This window comes from Sphaeramia orbicularis, chromosome 17 (genome assembly GCF_902148855.1).
Source record: "Sphaeramia orbicularis chromosome 17, fSphaOr1.1, whole genome shotgun sequence".
In the NCBI taxonomy this organism is placed as follows: domain Eukaryota; kingdom Metazoa; phylum Chordata; class Actinopteri; order Kurtiformes; family Apogonidae; genus Sphaeramia; species Sphaeramia orbicularis.
In genome coordinates this window covers 33,159,698-33,180,783 of record NC_043973.1, presented here as the reverse complement: position 1 = coordinate 33,180,783, position 21,086 = coordinate 33,159,698, and the positions used below count along the sequence as shown (strand labels likewise).

General features: G+C 35.7%; 1 protein-coding gene and 1 long non-coding RNA gene across 2 annotated transcripts in view; one reads left to right on the top strand and one right to left on the bottom strand.

Annotated features, from left to right (window-relative positions):
• LOC115436798 (junctophilin-1-like) overlaps positions 1 to 4,194 on the top strand; it is a 48,192-nt gene extending 43,998 nt beyond the window's left edge. Inside the window, exons 6-7 of the mRNA XM_030159737.1 lie at positions 1,688 to 1,784; positions 3,741 to 4,194. Coding sequence (XP_030015597.1) covers positions 1,688 to 1,768 — 81 coding nt within the window. The 3' untranslated portion in view covers positions 1,769 to 1,784; positions 3,741 to 4,194. The remainder of the gene's footprint in view (positions 1 to 1,687; positions 1,785 to 3,740) is intronic.
• Positions 2,709 to 19,698, bottom strand: LOC115436802 (uncharacterized). Its single transcript, XR_003937873.1, has 3 exons — positions 19,688 to 19,698; positions 11,813 to 11,817; positions 2,709 to 2,793 (listed from the first exon to the last, which is right to left on the bottom strand). It is a non-coding gene; the product is annotated as an uncharacterized LOC115436802 (long non-coding RNA).
• Between the last annotated feature and the right edge of the window lie 1,388 nt (positions 19,699 to 21,086).

Genomic DNA, 21,086 nt, shown 5'->3' with positions numbered 1-21,086 from the left:
GGATGTTGAATATGAACTGTGAACTGGAACACACTGAACAACAACAAGGATTTGAATTTGGACCCAGTTTTGGAGCTCTTTTTTTTTTTTTTTTTTCACTAAATCAGTCCAGCTGCTTTTTGGCAGCTGGTTGAACTCCATAAAGCAGTTACACAATCAAAACTCAAAATAAAAAACATTAAGGAAAATCTCCACAACACTGCAAACAATAAAAACAGAAAACAAGGAAAACGGTGCAAAAAAAAAGCACAAAGTCGCTGCTCTGTGTTTTGCCCTCCATTACACAGGCTGCAAAAGATGCACTGAGCATGCTCAGATGTCTATGGAAAGGACAAGGTCTATTCTATCAGCACGTTTGGAAATTTTTCCTTTTGAGCAAACAGTTGAATTATTATTGATATTTAAAATAAATCATACATTCTGGATGCTCACCGCAGACACATCAGGGGTTAAAGGGTTAAATAATAAACTTGACAGGAAACAACACAATGTAACAGATGTATTTTTATATTTTGTGTGGAATGTACTTTGCAGTGGACAGTGTTTTTTTTGTTTGTTTGTTTGTTTTTTTTATCAAGTAAAGCTGTGACACTCTTGTCCCCTATAGAGGACAAAAATGCACTGCTGGGTCTCAGGAGGATATAGCTATATTTGCTTTGGAAAGCTTCTTAAATAATTAATCACAAAAGTAATTATTGTTTGGCATTTTATCATAATGGAGATGGGAATGAGTGGAGCCACCAACAATTATTTATGGGTGGAGGAGTTCAGGTAGGATTTTTAGCAGCTTGGACGTCAGTAGCAGAAACATTAGCATCCATGACGCAGCGCTACAGCAAAATCCATGCCGCCACACCAAACATTTCATACAAAAACTAGAAGCACTCGGAGAGCGCAGACCTCCGCCAAGGCTCATCAGTGGCCCCCCCCGTGGGCCCCCCCACCCCCGATCACCACCAAAATGTAATCATTTCTTCCTTATCCCATTTCCAACAAACCCTGAAAATTTCATCCAAATCTGTCCATAACTTTTTGAGTTATGTTGCACACTAACGATCAGTGGCCCCCCCCGTGAGCCCCCCCACCCCTGATCACCACCAAAATTTAATCATTTCTTCCTCATCCCATTTCCAACAAACCCTGAAAATTTCATCCAAATCTGTCCATAACTTTTTGAGTTATGTTGCACACTAACGGACAGACAAACAAACAAACAGACAGACAGACAAACAAACAAACAAACCCTGGCAAAAACATAACCTCCTTGGCGGGGGTAAAAATCATCACTGTCGCATTACACTTATATAATAGGCCAGGACAAACATCCTGCCTGCCCCTAAATGAGCATAAAGTTTCACTTTCATTCCTGCGGGGGTGCACGGACTGCAGCACCCCGTACCCCCATAGTATTATAAGTAGGATGGAAATGGACGCACGCACGTGATTACAGACTGAAATGCAAGCGCATGCCCCCCCCCCATTACACTACCACACCAACAGATCAGTTCCACAGGAAACACTGCAGAACCTGTCTTAAACGAAGCTCTCCAGGATCTGTATCATTAACTGTTAAATATTTAAGGTCTTAAATAGTCAGTCATGTGCTATAGGGTTTTTTTTTTTTTTACCCTGATACAGTCTCAAAAATGTGGAAAATCACATAAATGTGTCTTGTGTTTCTTTGCAGGGCCCGAACTCTATCCTGGTGGCTCTTGTGATGCTGTTGAATGTTGGTTTAGCGATTATTTTTGTCCATTTTCTCACCTGACCAAATCTGAACTCAGGTAAGATTTTATTATGGCCTTAACCACCAAGAAATACAGTTAATACTTAGAATATTTATGCAGAACACAACAAGAGTGATGTGCTTATTTCAAGGTAGGTTCATTTAAAGGTTCAGTGTGTTATATTTTTTTTAAATTTCCGCAAACAATTTTTCAAAACTTTCCGGTATGTTAGGGGAGCGTCATCCTCAGCTTGATCATCGTCATGCGCCAGGTTTCTCTGGGTAGACATGTGAGAAGAGTTTTTGAAATATTTCGATGTCACCATGTCCTCTAAGCCTTTTCTTGACCATAAATATTTTGTTTGAGCAATTAAAGCACTCAGAGTGAGCGTTAGATTACTTAAATATATGCGTTTTTTACACTAATAATCTAAAAATTGCATGTGCAGGACGAGAGGTCCCCTAACCATCTTGGATGCTGCGCCCACGTGACTCATCCAGTGTGTAGTGGATGACACATTGATTTTTCAGAGCAGGACTGCGAGTACCTCACCCCGGTAACCCCCCCCCCCAGCTCCAACAGATTATTTCCAGTGACTTTGTTTTAAAAATGTATCTGAATCAATCCATTAATACTGAATCAAATCCATATAAATCGATTCAGAACCTTATGAATCTAAATCGAATCAATTAAGGAAATTGGCCATGATACCCAGCCCTATTAGTGACCTCTAGTGGTGTTTCTTCAAACTACACGCAACTGACAAGTTCCTCAACAGAACTAGCATTTGTTTTTAGGCAGCCAGTTTTTTAAGTGTCATGTAAATCTACCAACTAGAAACTCCTGCAATCAGTTCCTCTAAACGCCACTAAATTTTACACACTGGAACTTTAAAGTTTACTATAACATACTTCACAGGGTGCTTGTGCAGGTCTTGAATTTTGATTTTGTGTGAAAGTTTTAATAAAGTATTGAAAAAAGTTTGTCTCATAGTTGAATTTAAGAGTATGCTCAAAGGCCCAGAATCTTGTAAGATAAGAAATACATGATGAAAGCAGATAAAAAACTTGATTTCACGAACTGGCTGATACTGGAATGATTCAAGTGAAACTTCTTTGTGTGGTATCCATTCACTTTTGTAATTTTCATGTTTTAAAAATGTTTATGTCAGTAAAATATAATTTACTACAAATTATGTATTCATTCAGTCATGCATATATTAAAATGAACTTTTCCACTACAGACAACAGGTATAATCTCAATCAAATCCTTAAAGCATAATTTACTGTGGATAATGCATTCATTCATACATTTATTAAAGCTGCATATGACTTTCATCACCAATTTTTCATCAAATCTACAAAACCTGAGTCATAGCCTAAGTATCATGAATCCGTTTGTCTTTCCCTGGTTGCACACCTGAATCACTTCCCTCACAGTGAACAACTTTGAAGTTGACTCCATCACAAGCGGTCTGTTTGTTTATATACCAAACCGAAACCAAACCGTCACTTGGGTCATTTCGGAATTCAACTCAGCAGCAAGAAACAATGAAGCCATTTCTGTGTTTGTTGCTGCATGGAACTTCCATTCCCACGATGCACTTCACAACAAAATTTCCAAAAAGGCCCGAGTGACTTGTTGGTTTGATATGTAAACAAACAGACTGCTTGTGATGGAGGACACTTCAAAGTTGATCAACATGAGGGAATGGATTCGTGATACTTAGGCTATGACTTGGATTTTAGAGATTTGATGAAAAATTGTTGGCAAAAGTCAAACGCAGCTTTAAAATTTATTTTTCTTCTACACACAACAGGTACAATCTCAATCAAAAAAGTAGGCACGCAAGTATAGAAGAACATAAAGTCAAGGTTTTGGGGGAAAAAAACAGCAGTTTTGAAAAAGTCTGGAATTTTTATTTGGATGAAGAGCGAGCACCCTGCTTCAAAAGGACATCATTATATCATTCAGTGGAATAACACTTTATATTGGCTTTTTTTGACCCCACAGTGGAGGACTCGTCCAGACTAGTCGCCCGAGCCACTAATTCTCCATCAGCCAAAGGGGCCTTTTAAAAAAAACAAAAAAAGGTGCCAGTCAGAATGACCGGCATGGGTATAACAGAGGACTGAAAAAAGGATTGGGTAAAGGAGGAAGAGAAGAAGAAGAAGAAGAAGAAGTGGAGGAATAAACACATGCGAGAGAGAGAGAGAGAGAGCGAGAGGAGGTGAAAAACAAGTAGAGTGAGAAAGATGAAACCTCCTCCATCACCCCTCCCCCCCACACCACCACCACCACCACCCCTCTGTGGAAGGACTGAATGACTGTCTTTAGTGCTCGAGTCCAACCTGATTGGGCTGGCGATGATTTGTGACTCCACTCAGAGTGCAATGAAAGCTGAAGCAAGCAGTCACTGGTTGGAAATAGGGCATGCAAGAGTTAAAAAAAAAAAAAAAAAAAAAAAGAAGAAGAAGAACGGCCCCTGAGTTCTGACCGTGGTGGATTCTGTACCAGGGTTGGAAATATCAGGGAAGCCCAGAGAGTTTGTGGCGTGAATGTGAATGAATGCGCAGGGCCTTTGGCATATCCACTGCCTCTACAAAAAACGCCTATAACTTGTGGTGCTTGTGTCTGTCTGTAGCTCCATTTCCATCCCACTGTTCAGCTAATTTGGAAGTTTTTTTTTCTTTTTTTTTTTTTTTTTGAAATGCTGCAATAAAAAAAAGTTTGTGCCTCGTCCAAGTTTGAGTTGAAGAGAATTTGTTTCTTAAATGATCCACCAGAGGAAGAGAAGGAGGAGAGAGCGTCGTAACATCGTTTGATTAGTACTGGAAAAGTAATTACTGCTGCTCGGTTTTCACATAATGTTGGTCGTATGCCACGCTTTCATTACAGCACGTAGGGTTCTTATACTCGGGGAGAGAATATCTGAATATCTGAAATGCAGGTCTGCTGCGGTCGTGTTACAGTAAACATTTACTGAAGCTAAGTTTAAACTGTAGTGCACTTTAATCGAACTGTTAATCGAACTAATGTTATTTAGTCGGCCATCGCCATTTGTCGCGTCAGTTGTGAGTGTGTTATGGGATTAGATTATTACGTTTTTTTTTGTTGTTTTTTTTATTTCGCTGCTTTAAGCTTTTCTACATAAAAAAATCAACATGAAATACTTGGATGGAAACCAAACGTGTGCATATCTTAGTGTATTTTACATTTATGTGTCGGCTGTTTGTGTGTGTGTGTGTGTGTGTGTGTGTGTGTGTGTGTGTGTATGTGTGGGTGGGTGGTAGACTGGATATGTTCGCAGATGCACTTTGAGCTGATGGAAGTCGACAGCTGCCTTACCGTTTTACAGAGTGACGTGGTGGTGGGTGAGAAGGGCCCGGGCAGGAATGTGAAGCGCTCGGCTGATTTGTTCTCTGCTCTGCTCCTGGGAGAGAGAGAGAGAGAGAGAGAGAGAGAGAGAGAGAGCGCCTCTATTTCCATCAGTCCACCTATCGATCTGTTCATATCTGTTTTTATCTGCGTCCGTGGGTCTCAGGGCCTGCACTTTTTTTTTTTTTTTTTTTTATCAACCGCATCAGGTGCACATTAGACAATCAGAGGAGTTTTATTCCAAAATGAACAGATGAGATTAACAACCACAACCTCAGCTTAAGGTTAATAGTCTTTAAAGAAAAGGGCAATTTTTGCAGATTTGACAACGATAACACTCACTTTTTTGTATGGTGATTTTTTTTTTTTTTTTACTTGCCCTTTATAACTCTACACCTTCATGTTTTCCACCGTACTTGTTACTACTGAGCTTAATTTAACATTGGCTCATGTATCATGTTTATGGTTGTAAGCATGGCGTATGATAGCAGCCACAATGACACACTAGCTTACCAGCTTGACCCTTTTTACTACTACTACTATTTTTATTTATTTTAACCCATAAAGACCCAAAGGCAGCTACCGGAAACCAAAAATATCTACTGATCTAAAATGTTTAATACCTGTTGATCCACTAATCCTATCAATACAAGTAGTAATTGGTGTAAAATACTGTTTTTTGTCTTTTCATGGTCCCATGACCCATTAGGCTCTGTAGTTACCATGGAAACACAATCATTTTCTACAACATCGATTCAACAGAGTTTGGTCAATGACAGTGGATGGACACACTTGCTTTTTTTACATTCAACTATTGATATTTTTTGCTGAAAAAGTCACTTTTTCTTCACTTTTCTCTGTTTCTGATACAATAACTCTTAACTTTAATCTGAGCTTTTATGAATAGTACGTGATCAGTGAATAAAATATAGGAAAATACCTGGTTTTCCATGAAAAACTGCAGAACACAGTGGTGATAAATCACTTCAGAAAAGTTAAATGGAGAGAAAAACCTATTTTGGAGCTGCCACAAAAGTAGCATTGGGTCTTTATGGGTTAATGGCCTTTTTTTTTGGTATTATTTCTTCATTTGAAACACAGTTGTTCATTTATCGAAGATGTTGCTACAGATTTGGGGAGTTTCACTGTTCACAAATGCTGCAAATTATTTAGATCCTGTATTATTTCCAAATTAGAGAAGATGCAAAGTGTTCTGTAATAAGTAAAGCGACTGAAAATGAAAGTTCTATAACATATAGGAACAACTAAAAGCATCTGAGCATGTTCTTTTAAAAGTATTTTCAGAATTGTTTCAGGATTAAATGCTTTTTAAACAGCTCAGGGCACCACATTTTTTAAATTTCTTGCTCCAAGCAAATCTGAAAGGCAGTTTACTCTCCATGTTTATTGTGACTTGTTGACATGAAATAGGAACTTTACATGAAGTAGGAACTTTCCACTTTTCTGACGTTTTGCATGTACTTTTTTTTTTTTTTTGCTCAGGAGCTACATGATTTCAGGCCTCACAGGCTGTTAGAGTTTAAGGAAAGCGAGAGCTGTGTAGCATTATAGTTTGTATATTTCTGTATTTTTTTGCTTTTAATTTAAATATTGTCGAATGACAGTTCCTGTAAATGAATGCTCTGTCAAGGAAATTGTATTTATTAACGTTAATTAGCTGATTTTAATTTGTTTTTCAGTTATTTTACAGTTTCAACAGACGCATTTCTTACATCTATTATTATTATCATTATTATTATTATTATTATTGATTCACAAGTCATTACACAACATTAATGTGATAAACTGCCACAAGCTGAAAGTGTCAGCCTGTGGCGTTTTATCTGAAATCGCATATTTATCACTTTAAATAAGAGATGTTTCAGTAGCTGATGCTGTTTTGCATCATAATCACCTCAAAGGTAATTTTGCGTCATGGTCCTGCACTTTACATGTTAAAGCAGTTGACCGCAATTTTTATAATTTGTATATGTGATGAAACACTAAGGCATTAATATTACACTTTATTTATGTCTTCTAAGGAAATTATTTGGTAAATTTACACAAATATACGATTGGATAATGGTTAGAATTGCGTTTCGTAGATTAAATAGTATGTTTGTTGTGTAGATTTATGATTCATGCATGGGTTGATGTTGACAGTTTGCTCTGTTGAATGCAGTGTTTCCTCTCATTGAGACAAGACACACACTCTTTTAATACTAAATTTGCCATGGGTCACTGTCTAAACAATATTCAACCACATTTTTGTAACGGTGTCATCATTTTAAGCTGGTTTCTTTAAATTTTTGTTTCATCCCACTCATCAGGAAAGCCTGAAATATAGAAAGAAAAATAGCAATACAGTTAAAAATGAAAAATTCAGTTTTCACAGACCTGACACATGACTGGAACAAAAAATGAAAAAAAAAAAACAAACATCTGCTGGGGTGTGAATGATAATCTCAATATTTAGCTTTTTGAAATGCCTTCAGATGAGGCATATAGTGAATATTTTTATGTACAGTATTTATATAAAAAAAAAAGGGTAAAATAGAAAATGTTTGAACACTTAATTAAGTTTACTTTAGGGGAAGGAAAGCATCGTCTTAAATACGTTTCCACTGTTTGCTGGATTTATTTGAATTTATCAGTGTTTTGTTATGATTGTTGTGCCTAGGATAGCATGCAGATATTGGCTGGTTTTCGTTAGGTTGGACGTCAGATAGAGTATTGAGTAAAATGTGTGTATTCAGTATCGTGAGTAACAGTTTGGAGAGCTTTTCTTGTTGGAGAAAATGCCAGTTAGACTTAAGTACAACAGAAAAATATGTAACTTGTGGACATTTTCTGGCATTTTCTTTTTCTTTGGCAGGCTAAGAGGTGGGGGTGTGTTGGCGCTCTTTGGCTGCCCTGAGTTATTATTAAATAGTGTTTCAACTTTTTCGCCAGGAAGTGACCTTTCAGGCAGTAAAATGAAAAGCCATTGGGTTGAATCCAAGAAAAAAAGGTGAGAAACAAGCAGCCTGGTTTTGTTTTGTTTTTTTTCCTTTTTATTTCGTGTAGGATGGATAACAGTATACAGATGCAGACACAATAAGCAGAGGCACAGCTCCAGAGTAGAATTCCGTTCGCTTTTGAGCTATAGAATCCTTTTTACTTGAATTTGTGGCCATTGTTGTGGCAGTTGAGCAGATTAAGCTTGACTGGAATCAGTGTCTGCAGGATGAGGTGAAACCAGCGATAGTGAACAGCTGCCTTAAATGCACTGGGGATGCAGGATGTGATGGGAAATGTGAAAGGTGCTGTAGTAACTGTGACCTGTAGAGAATCGCTTGGGCTTGCAGGTTGTTAACAGGTAATAAAGTGGTGTTTTGGCACAAGTTAAAGATGCATAGAAATGAAAGTTAAAAAAATTAAATTAAAATTAAAAGTGTTATCATAAGCTTTAGAAAGTGAATTAACCCACAAAGACCCACTAATCCTATCAATCCATGTAAATAATTGGTATAAAATACAGTTATTTATCTTTTCATGGTCATCAGATATGACCCATGTGGACGTTCAGAGGCTCTGTAGTTACCATGGAAACACTGTCATCTTCTACAGCAGGGGTTCCCAAAGTGGGCTACATTTACCCCCAGGGATAGTTGGAAGAAGCCCAGGGGGTACTTGAAATTTTTTTTTTAAAAACTCCATTAAATAAGTCATCATGTACTGAATACAAAATAAAAACTGAGAATTAATGCTGAAATATAAAACACAATAGATTCATGTAATAGTTTTATTGTCAATCATCTTGTTTGAGCTTTGGTAACATTTGAAGAACATTTCTATTTGATATTATTCAAAATGAGTTTATTTGATTATTAGCTAAGTAATTATTTTATGTTGATAAAAGGTTCATTTATTAAACAATGACCAATTTATTTCTTTTTCTTATCGGTGAAAAAGGGCAATTTTCAGTTTATATTTTGGACACAAATGTACTTTAATTTTTTTTTTTTTTTTTTTTTTTTTTGATATATTACAGTCAAATACATGTTGTTTGTTTATAAAGTTTTGAAAATATACAGACACCAATGGCAGGAGAACTAATTTTGCCTAATTTTTTTTCCAATCAAAAGTGCTGAAGTGAGGGTTGGGGGTACTTGGCTAAAAAAGTATATTTCAGGGGAAACTCCACTGTAAAAAGTTTGAGAACCACTGCACTAATCCTATCAATGCATGTAAATAATTGGTGTAAAATACAGTTCTTCATCTTTTCATGGTCATCAGACATGACCCATTTGGATGTTCAGAGGCTCCATAGTTACCATGGAAACACCATCATCTTCTCCAACATTGATTCCCCAGTCAAACCCATGGAGTTGGATCAATGACAGTGGATGGACACACTGGGTTTATGTGCAGTTAATGATAGATTTTACCTAAAAAGTCACATTTTCTTGAGTTTTCTCTGTTTCTGATATAATAACCCTCAACTTTGATCTGAGTTTTTATGAACATCTATATGATCAGCGAATGAAATATAGGAAAATGCCTAATTTATACTTGAAAATGCAAAATACAGAGCAAAATATATTATAAAATATTCTTTTTCATAAATTTTCTCTGTTTTGGATTTAATAACTTTCAACTTTAGTCTGAACTTTCATGAACAATCTACATAATCAGTACATTAAATATTGGAAAACAGCTGATTTAAAAATGCAAAATTCAAAGCATAATATTAGAGGAAATGGTGATAAATCACTTAATAAAGGTTAAAAATGGAGAAAAAAAAATCATTTGGGAATTGCCACAAAAGCAGCACTGGGTCTTTATGGGTTACATATTGGGGGAAAAAAGCTAAATACATAAGACAATAATACAAATGATGGTGATAAAACGCTTAAGAAAGGTTAAATATAGATATTTTTTTTAAAAAATGGAAATGCCACAAAAGCATCCCTGGGTCTTAATGGGTTAAATATAGGAAAATACCTGATTTACACTGAAAAAAGCAAAATACAGAAGATAATATTATAATAAATGGTGAAAAAAACACTTAAGAAAGGATAAATATAGATTAAAAAAAAAAAAAAAATGGAAATGCCACAAATGTAGTCCTGGGTCTTAATGGGTTAAAGGTTGTACTTTCTGATTTAAGGGCCAATCCCTGCAACATTTGCAACAGTAAAATACTGTTTATAAATAAATTGATTTTTAGTGGATTCTCCTGCAGGATTTACTAATTGTATGTATTACGGAAAATAAATATCTGGCAGAAAGATGTCTGTCAGTCACAAATTTCTTAATTTATTTGTAATATATTTCTCCAGGTCTTGTCTGCTTGCTCCTGCTTTGATAAAATAAAGTTTAATTTATACAAATATAAGACATTCATGGCATGTACTTACAGAATTAAGTCATTTGAAGGTGGAGATGATGGTGGTTTTAGGAACTTTTTCTTCCTAAATACCTTAAGTTACTCGCAGAAGCACATTATCCACCTCTTGTAAAACACCCATGATGCATCTGTGTATGTTTTTGCGATGGTGGTTGATTATAGTCAAGTTTGAGAGGGTGATATTCTGCTCCAGTTAAGAGGGTTTATGTCATTAGTGTTGAGACGGGATTAAGTAGAAGTAGAATAATTTAGGGAAACACTGATGTAGATATCAGCTGAACATTCAGATCAGCTGATGAGGGCCTTGTTGAATGAAAATGTATGGTGCTCATTGTAAGACTTTAAAGCAGTTTTATTTGGTGTTTTGTTCCATTAACATATTTTAAACATGGTTGTCGAATCATCATTTCACAAGCAGCAAGTAAACGCAGTAAATTGATGGTTTCCTGTTACTATAGTTAGGGGTTAGGGTTAGGGTTAAGGTCAGGGGTTAGGGTTAGGGTTACAATCACTTACCAGCTGCTGTTGCTTTGCGTGCAGGCTTGTCTGAGGTTCACCACATAAGTTTGTAGAATCACATACTCAGTTTTATGTAGAAGCACATATTTATTTAGCTTTGCTGCTTTCTGGTGTGATCGGGCCTTAATCTAAATAGCACAAATTTGTTGGATGGGGACATTTTAATAGGTGGTATCATTGTACAACATTGGAATATTGATGTTTTACAGACTTACCGGACATGAACAATTTTAACTAAATTGATGCTCTACCCACTTATTAAAAAATAATAATAGTAAAATTAGGGCTGGGCAAGTTAACGCGTTATTACAGCGTTAACGCATTCATTAAATAACGCCAACAATTTTTTAATCTCCTGTTAAGGTCATTCTGCCTTTCAAGCAAGTCTTAGTTCATTTATACATACGGACTCTTATTTTGAAACTCATGCTTTTATTTTGGCGCTCCACACGCACCAAGCGCAGGTGCTCTGTGTGAACTGCGCATAGCTGAGAGGAGAAAGCGAACTTTCTGAGTACTGCTGAATCAAACTGTGTGTAACTCCTGCAGTTCAACACCTGTATGTATCAATCATTCTGTTGTTTACTAAATAATTTCACATGCAAACATGCCGTTAGTAACATGTTTATGACGTTGTTTTGGATGTGTTTATTCCAATGTGTTATTAACATGTTTAAGCTAATTCGTTTATGCTAGCAGTCGCAGATGGGTTGCTAATTCTTTATGCAGGCTCATGTTAAGTTTATGTAAATTCATTGGTTGTGTTTAGGTATAATATGCCAGCCTTTGAACTAACCTTTACTTATTTACCATGTGATTAGCTCGATGCTAACTTGAATGGGAAAATCCATAGACATGCTAATGATTAGCATTTACAGATTAACTTAAGATTTACGTCTTTTTATCCAGCAACAAAGGTTCACATCAGAGATATTTTATACTATTCATTCTTACAACAACTGAACATAAAATACTCACAGGCAAACGTTTTTCGGGCCATACAAACAGAGTGAAAGAAATGTGTCCGTTAGTTACTTCTTATGTCCGAACTGACTACAGTAACACCGCAAGGACAAAACATACGTTAGTGCAATTTATTCTGACCACTTCAGGGCCCCCTTTGCTTGCTTCGAACAACTGAACATCACATATTATTGGGCTTATTAGTATTAGTTCTTATTAGTGGGCTTAAGACTCCTGTCAATCACTCACAACTGGAAATAAACATGTGTGGACATAAACATGTGTAAAAGTAGCGGTCTGTTCCATGGACATTTTCATTTGAAATGTCTTCAGATGGTGGGGTTGAGAAGGACACAGGTGTTTGGAAGCACTGACATGTGGAATTATTTTTATCACCAGAGTACTTCGAGTCTGAAATATCACTTAAAGGCAATACACACTTTTGATGCAGGCACCCCCCCCCCCCAATATAACTATGTGATTAATTACAATTAATCGCAGAAATCCACAGGATTAATTGCGATTAAAAAATTTAATCGCTGCCCACCACTAAATAAAACAAAACATGTTCCTTGCAATTTAGAGCCTATTAACCCTTTTAAGACTTCCATTATAACAGGCCGCCTAGGAGTCTTTATCTTTTTTTTTTTTTTTTTTTGCAATAAAAGTGTCAGAAAATGTATGTTTTAGCCAATTTTTTTTGCACTTTTGTTTTCAGGAAGAACTTAACTTTCAATATCTGGCCATTAATTATCATTATTATAAATAAAAAATGCTTAAAACAGTATGTTTTAGTAAAAATGGACTTGAAGTTTTTAGGATATTTATTATCAGAAACAACTGTAAATGTCCATAATTAACTCTTTGCAACTATTTTACATCTGCTCAAACATGCTTTTTGGTCTTGAACATTCAGTATCCATAATACAGTCGCAGAAAAAATTATTAGACCACCCATGTTTTCTTCAGTTTCTTGTTAATTTTAATTCCTGGTCCAACTAAAGGTCCATTTGTTTGGACAAATGTAATGAGAACAACAAAAACAGCTCATAGTAGTTTAATTTCACAGCTGATATCTATCCATTTAACATGTTTTCTTGATAAAAACCAAAATCACTTCAGTTCTTCCATCAGTATCAATGTCATTGTACTGACAAAAACAGTGCTTTTATTCATTCCATGTTTTCAGTCTGTTTTAGTCACATGACACACACAGGAGTTAGGACTGGATTGCATAACCATTGTTTTTGATGACTTTTGATGGTCTAATAATTTTTTTCCGTGACTGTATGACTTAATATTTTTTGGTATTTCCAGTGTGGAAGTCTGAAACAATTCCTTTGTACTTGTAAGTGCTGCCATAAAGTGTTCTATAGTGTTGAAAAGCTCAGAATCTCAGCTTTCTGATGCTGTTGGAATTTTGTGGATAGGGTAAACAGTGTAGGAGTTACAGTAATTTGAATGCTCTAAAGTGCAAAATGCAGCGCCAGTGAGATTGCAGTAGTTAAAGGGTTAAAAGAAAAGACAAGGCTTGTTTATTTTGTGGACAATTGGAACTCCTGTCCATATTCTATGAAGTATTCGCAGTGTACAGGCTTATAATAAGCTGTCAGTGGAATGTATTTTGTCTTCTTATTGCATCTCGGTCACACCAACGCAGCACTGTTATGAATGTTTGTTTTTTTTTGTTGTTTTTTTTAATTTTATTTTTAATGATGATTCTAAACACTGGCTTATTAGAAGGAAGCATCCGGGCCTTTTAATCAGAGTGACTCACCTGATCCTGTGCCTGGAGGACGGCATGGATGCCAACACATTTCCTCATGAGATGTAGGTTATTTTGTGATGAACTTTCTATTCCGTCACCAGAGAGTGGGCGTTGGTTAGTTCTCTACAAAGCTGTCCTCGGGTCCGATCGCAGAGAGGATAGAGATATAAGGGTCATCTGAGTAGGATAGAAGGAAACACATTAGAAAAGCATTGTTGTGTTTGCATTTTTTTTTTTTTTTGACTAAATGTTGAGGGAAGAACAACAGAAGTATGAAGAAAGTCCAAACTGAACTGGATTGTTGTATGGAAGCTTGAGTGTGATAGAGGTGTAGACAATCATTAATGTGAGCTTTAATGTATGTGTATGCAACAAGCTCCGACATTTACTTGGTTTAAAAAAAATAAATAAATAAAAAAATAAAAAATCTCTATGTACAGTGTAGTTTCTACTAATTCTGCCTAATGTGCCATAAACATTTTTACCCCCAGCATTCAAGCAAATGTAACTGACAATCCTTTTTTTTTTTTTTTTTTCCCCTTTTAAGATTTCTCAATGACTGTATATTATGTATGTTTGTTCAGGCCATTTGAGAGTCTTTTTTTTTTTCTTTTTTTCTAAAATGTTCACAGCTGTATTTTACAGATTTGGGTTGTTTGCTTCGTGCAGGTATCATTGAAAAATTTAATACCAGTGTTTTTTTGAGTATTGCTGGTGATACAGTGCACAAACAATAGGTTAATTTACAACATTGTTGTATTTTTTCTCTCTAGATAGATAGATAGATAGATATACACTACTAGCAAAAAGTTAAGGATATTTTTAATTTTTGGGCTATTTTTTTTTCATTTGGGATTCTTGCACAGCGCCTTTTACTTTTTTTGTGTGTGAACTGAATTGAAACACATTTTTTAATGAACAGACATAGTTTTATTTACAAATTGCAAAAATGACCAAAAAAAGGACTAAAAAAAGAAATATCCTTAACTTTTTGTTCGTACAGGGTGGGGAAGCAAAATTTACAATATTTTGAGGCAGGGATTGAAAGACAGTGTATGACCAGTTAGTTTATTGAAAGCCATGAGAATTTATTTGCCACAAGAAAATGTACATAATAGAAAATGTTTTTATTCTATGTGTCCTCCTTCTTTCTCAATAACTGCCTTCACATGCTTCCTGAAACTTGCACAAGTGTTCCTCAAATATTCGGGTGACAACTTCTCCCATTCTTCTTTAATAGTATCTTCCAGACTTTGTCGTAATAGTTTTGCTCATAGTCATTCTCTTCTTTCCATTATAAACAGTCTTTATGGACACTCCAACTATTTTTGAAATCTCCTTTGTTGTGACGAGTGCATTCAGCAAATCACACACTTTGACGTTTGCTTTCCTGATTACTCATATGGGCAAGTTTCTGAAAAGGTATGGATGATAGTGTTAGGTATGATTATGACATCAATATATGTTTGGTTTCAAAACAATTGACGTAGTGCCTGCTGAGAAAAAACAACTAAATGTCCATTGTAAATTTTGCTTCCCCACCCTGTAGTATATATATATATACATTTCTTTTTTTTGCAGTTGTTACTATGGAGATGGATTAAAATGTGGGTTTACATTGTACATGGTGTTTGTGTATTCTTTATGATTATTTTTCTTTAGAATTTTTCACCTATATACCTACATAATTACTTCCTACTGTAACTAAGTTGTTTGTTTGTGTACCTCCTCGTTACGCCTCCGTCTACCACTGTGCCGTCTATGCTACAGTTGCGCTAATGCCACCTGAATCCGTCCTGATTACAGTATTACAACACACTCAGACAATAGGAGGTCAGACAAGAGGGGGCATTCCCTGTTGCTACCATGATCCTGGCTCGCAGCGTGGGGCGCTCTATTCCATTAGAGACGCTCAAACTCCAAAGTGTGAAAGTTGGCTCAGCTCGCCTTCGACCGAAATAGTCTCGATGGCCAACAGCTGCTGGTTTGCTTGGAGACTGCAGCACAACACCGAACGCCGGAGGTTTGTGAAGGGTGGGGCTTCGGTGCAGAACATGAACGGGACATTATTTTCATGAAGGATTTGGTTTAAGGTTAGAGGAGACGGCATTTTGATTTCAATATCAACAGAATCTGGTTGAAACTGTCAAGTAAGCAGCTTATTTTTGAGCTTATCTATTCTTTTCTCCATTAACTGTTGGGTATTTATTTAAGAACAAGGACTGATTCCCAAACTAAGCCAGTACAGAGGTTTCTTAAAGTGTAATACCACTGATGACCACTAGGTGTTGGTTGTAAAACGGTCTTGGCTTCCATACACTTGCATTGGAATTCTGTCTAAACAGACTAAATCAATCAGCTTTTTTTTTTTTCCTCATTCATTCATTCATTCATTCATTCAAGTATGAATGTGAGAGGTGTGAGAGGAAAAAAATAATGGATCAATAATGTAAAGCACCTTGGGTTCCTTGAAAAGTGCATCCAATCCATTATTATTATTACCCCCCCCCCCCCCCCCCAAGGGGAGGCAAGGAAGGGGTATTGTTTTTGTATCACTTTATTTGTTTGTTTGTTAACACTCTAGCAGCAAAACTATTGGTTGAATTCATACCAAATTGGGTTTACTGATTGCCAGTGACCAAGAATAGATCTGACTATATTTTGGGAACAGTAGGTCAAAGTTCAAATTTTTTATGAATTTTTAAAATCTTTTTACTTCCATTTACTTATTGTGGGTGAAATTTCAAACGTTTGTAGCAGCAAAACTTGCGGTTGAATTCATACCAAAATTGGGTTTACAGATTGCCAGTGACCCAGAATAGATGTCATTACATTTTGGGAACAATAGGTCAAAGTTCAAATTTTTTATGATTTTTTTTAAACACCCCCCCCCCCCCCCATTTACTTATAATGGGCTAAAAAAAACATCAGTTTTGTAATGTTGTTTCAATTTACTTCAAACTTGGCCCATATATAAAGGTTATTGATATGCTGACATTAGAACATTCGTAGACATGATGACATCAGATAGATCGATGCCAAAATAAGCTACAATATATGTGAGGGGCGGAGTTTGTTGTGCCTGGCACCACTCATTATTATTATTATTATTGTTGTTATTATTATTATCATTATTATTATTATTATTATTATTATTATTATTATTATTACTTTATTGTTAAATTATTGTTCCGTTAATTGGTAACTTATAGCTTATTCATTTGCAGAGTGGGACTTTTGCAGGCTCTGTTTATTGAATTTAGCTTTTGTGTAGTTTTCTAATGAACATGATATTATTTTCATGAGGGTTTTTATCCAGGTTATAAGAGTCACCATTTTGATTTAATATCGACATACTCTTGTTGAAACTCAATCATATTCAATAATATTTGTTTTACTTAAAATAACAGCTTATTCTTAATCGTATATATATTTTTTTTTTTCCTTCATTAACCGTTGAGTATTTATTTTGGCACAAAGACTGTCGCTCCAAAATAAAGCAGAGGTATCTTTAAGTGTAATACCACAGATGACCACTAGGTGTTGGTTACAAAAACACCTGGCTCCTATTGACTTACATTGAAAGCCACTTTTTTTTTTTTGTCATTATAGTTTCATTCATTTTATTTGAAGATGTCCTTGTGGTCCATCTTTAAATTATTGCTCCATTGTTTGGAGAAGTGTACCGTCTTCACCTGCCGGTCTGAGGAGGATCAGGGTGGACTTCATTTGGGAGGTATTTGAGTGTGAGAATGGCCAAGGTCAAACAGCATCAGTTTCAGGCTGACACCGACAGTGTCAAACCTCAAACATGTCCCATGCACCCCCTCTCCTGTTTCACAGGTCATCAGTTCTGGGCCGCTGTGATACCACACACGGTAACATTTGCATTGGTTTTCAGAAACAGGGCAGCAGGACTGTGGTCAACAAAGGAAACGGACACCAGAAAACATCCAAACATCAGCTCAGCCTGCAAAGCTCCGTCCTCTGGAGGTTTACTTTGGATTCTACTGTAACATCATCACTTCATTTAGTTGGTTTTATTCATATGAATGTTGCATCATCTGTGTCAGAACACGGTAGATTTTGTCTTATTTTAATCATGTAAAAGAGAGAAAAGGTGAAGGTACACAACAAGATAAAAGCAGGAATTTTGGACTAAAAACAGAAAAAGTGTCTTCTCTTTTCTACAGTATCATTCTAAGTGGATGGTAGTATTTACAGTTATCTATTTATTTCCATTATAATCCTGTGAAAATAAGAGTTATTATCCTTTTAGAATGAGTGGTTTATGTTTACACATGAAAGCCCCAGCTGACATTGTGGGTTCACTGCAATACACACTATGGACTTCCTGGTCTTTCTTTCTCTCCTTTTTTACATCTTTCTTTCTTTCTTTCTTTCTTTCTTTCTTCTTTCTTCTTTTTCTTTCTTTTTTACTCTTTCTTTCTTTCTTTCTTTCTTTCTTTCCTTTTTACTTCTTTCTTTCTTTCGTTCTTTTACTTTCTTTCTTTTTCTTTCTTTCTTTCTTTCTTTCTTTCTCTTTTGCTCTTTTCCTCTTTCTTTCTTTATTCTTTCTCTTTTTTATTCTTCTTTCGTTTCTTTCTTACTTTCTTCTTTTTCTTTCTTTCTTTCTTTCTTCTTTCTCCCCCTCATTTTTACTTTTTTCTTTCTTTCTTTCTTTCTTTCTTTCTTTCTTTCTTTCCTTTTTACTTCTTTCTTTCATTCTTTTACTTCTTTCTTTCTTTTTCTTTCTTTCTTTCATTCTTTTTACTTCTTTCTTTCTCTACTTCTTTTTACTTCTTTCTTTCTCTCCTTTTTTCTTCTTTCTTTCTTTGTCTTTCTTTCTGTCTTTCTTCCTTCCTTCCTTTCTTTGGTCTTTCCTTTTTTCTTCCTTATTTCTTTCTTTCTCCCTTCCTCCCTTCCTTCTTTCTTTCTTTCTTTCTTTCTTTCTCTCTCCACCTTTCCTTATTCCCATCTCTCTTTTCTCCTTTTTTACTTTCTTTCCCTTTTTTTCTTTCTTTCTTTTAAATACTGTGTTTATTGACAAAACCTGATGTTGTTTGTCTTGTGCTTTTTGTGAACTTTGGTCTGCACTCAAACACAGCCACCCACCATAAAACAAGAAAGAAAGAAAGAAAGAAAGAAAGAAAGAAAGAAAGAAAGAAAGAAGAAAGAAGAAAGAAAGAAAGAAGAAAGAAAGAAAGAAAGAAGAAAGAAAGAAAGAAAGAAAGAAAGAAAGAAAGAAAGAAACTAATTAAAAAGTGTCCAAACAGATGGGGCAGAAGTTGGTTGAGGTGGTCAAACCTAAAGCCTACACATGAAGGTCATATACTACATGTTGTAAACAGACAGGTTTCCAGACATGCTTTAGTGTATGGAAGTGTTTTGGATTAGTGCTACAGCCTTAAGGAGTGTAAGCATACTAAATACTCCATGAGGTGTTTTGGAATTTTTTAGTCTTTTTCAATTTTTATGTGTCAGACCTTATTATCCCAGCATGCACTGGGACAGAGTTAGGCTGGATAAGAATGTATGTCTGGTGTAACACCAAAATATACTTTATTTCATGTCCTAAACAGTCACCAGCAACCAAACGCATCTACTGATATCAAATGTTTCATAATTTTTGACCCACTAAAACTGATAAAACATGTAAATAATTCAGGTAAAATGTATTTTCTCAGTTTTTCGACATAAAATATGGCTCATCTGGATGTTCAGAGGCTCCTTAGTGAACATGGAAAGGCCGTTATCTTCTACAACACTGAATCACCAGTAAAACCCATGGAGTTTGACAAATGACAGTGGCTGTGGACACTTGTTTTATATTCAGTTAATGAAATATTGTGCTGATAAAGTCACTGATAAGTTCAGGTTTCTCTGTTTTTTATGTAACATTTGAATTTACTCTAAGCTTTTATGAACATTTATAATAACTGATTTTCACTGGAAAATACAAAATTCTAACAATTAACAATTAACCCTTTATAGAGCACTCACTGAAATACTCTGAAATTCAACATTTCAACCGTAGTGTGTTAGTCTCCCTCCTCTTGCCATAAAACATCCAAACAGCACTTGATAAGAAGTAAATACATGCAATAAATTGACTGTTATAAGGTCATAAACTGACAAAAATCACTCATATTCACTATTTACAGTTTAAAAATGTCTATAAAATCTCTCTGAATCACTGCATAGTGTTATAAAAACTAACATGCTTCTTGAATTCACTGAGGCACGGGATTGGACCCATATTTAATGTTTGCTGAAATGACCAAAAATAGTCCCTTGCCCGATAAAGGGTTAAGTTAGATTAAATAGTATTTTTGTCATATTTTCCTTTAAATAAAACATGCTTTAATACAAACATGAATCCAAATTGCTGGTTACTCAGACCCTGCTTTACCTGTTGTCATATTAATATTTAGTTAATCAAGGCTCATGACTCTTCATTAGAGCGAAAATGCATCAGTGTATTTGTGCATCCACGACCCTTTGATTACACCCTCACACAGACAGAGCGTGCTCAGTCTGGTCGAGCCTGAGAAGGGCAGTAATCATATCTGCTCAGAAGGCTCCTAATGAATGACAGCAGAGAGCAGCTGATTATGTACTTCTGTGGCTCGGTAATAACTTTATTTATAAAGTTCATCTGGAACCGGAGAAGAAAATAGAACAAACAAACACCTAGGATTTTTTCATCTATACTATACATCCTTTTCTTTCTCTGTCAACAGCTGTCTATTTTACATGTCCTGTCAACAAGCTACCAGTCTGTCCATCATCACAGTGGCATGAAATAAAAATACATCACAATGACCCGATATATGTATGTGTGTGTGTGTGTGTGTGTGTACTATTTACATCACACTTGTCTAATTTAAATATGTGCAAGTATCACAAGGCAAACAACGTGAACCCAGGTTAAAGGTCAAGGAAAGTATTATGAATTCACCCAAATGACCCCATACTTTGTAAAGATAATTAAGTTCTGATGTCATCCACACGATGGCGCCAGAGGTGAAGCCAGTAGCTCATGAACATTAGACGCATTTGCCAAATTTGATCAGTCATCGTACAGTTGTAGAGATGAGCTGAGGCATTTCCACACAGGATTAAATGTATTTCTGTATCTGTGTTATAGAAGCCTGGTCAATGGAGAGCTCAGTAATAATTAAAGAGGAAACATAGTAGGTGTTCGGAGAAGATCCAAAGATTCAAAGATTTTTTTTTTATTGTTAATTCACTAGATGCTTCCTATTTAACCCATAAAAACCCAAACAGCCACTGATCTAAAATATTTAATAACTTCTGATCCACTAAACCTATAACA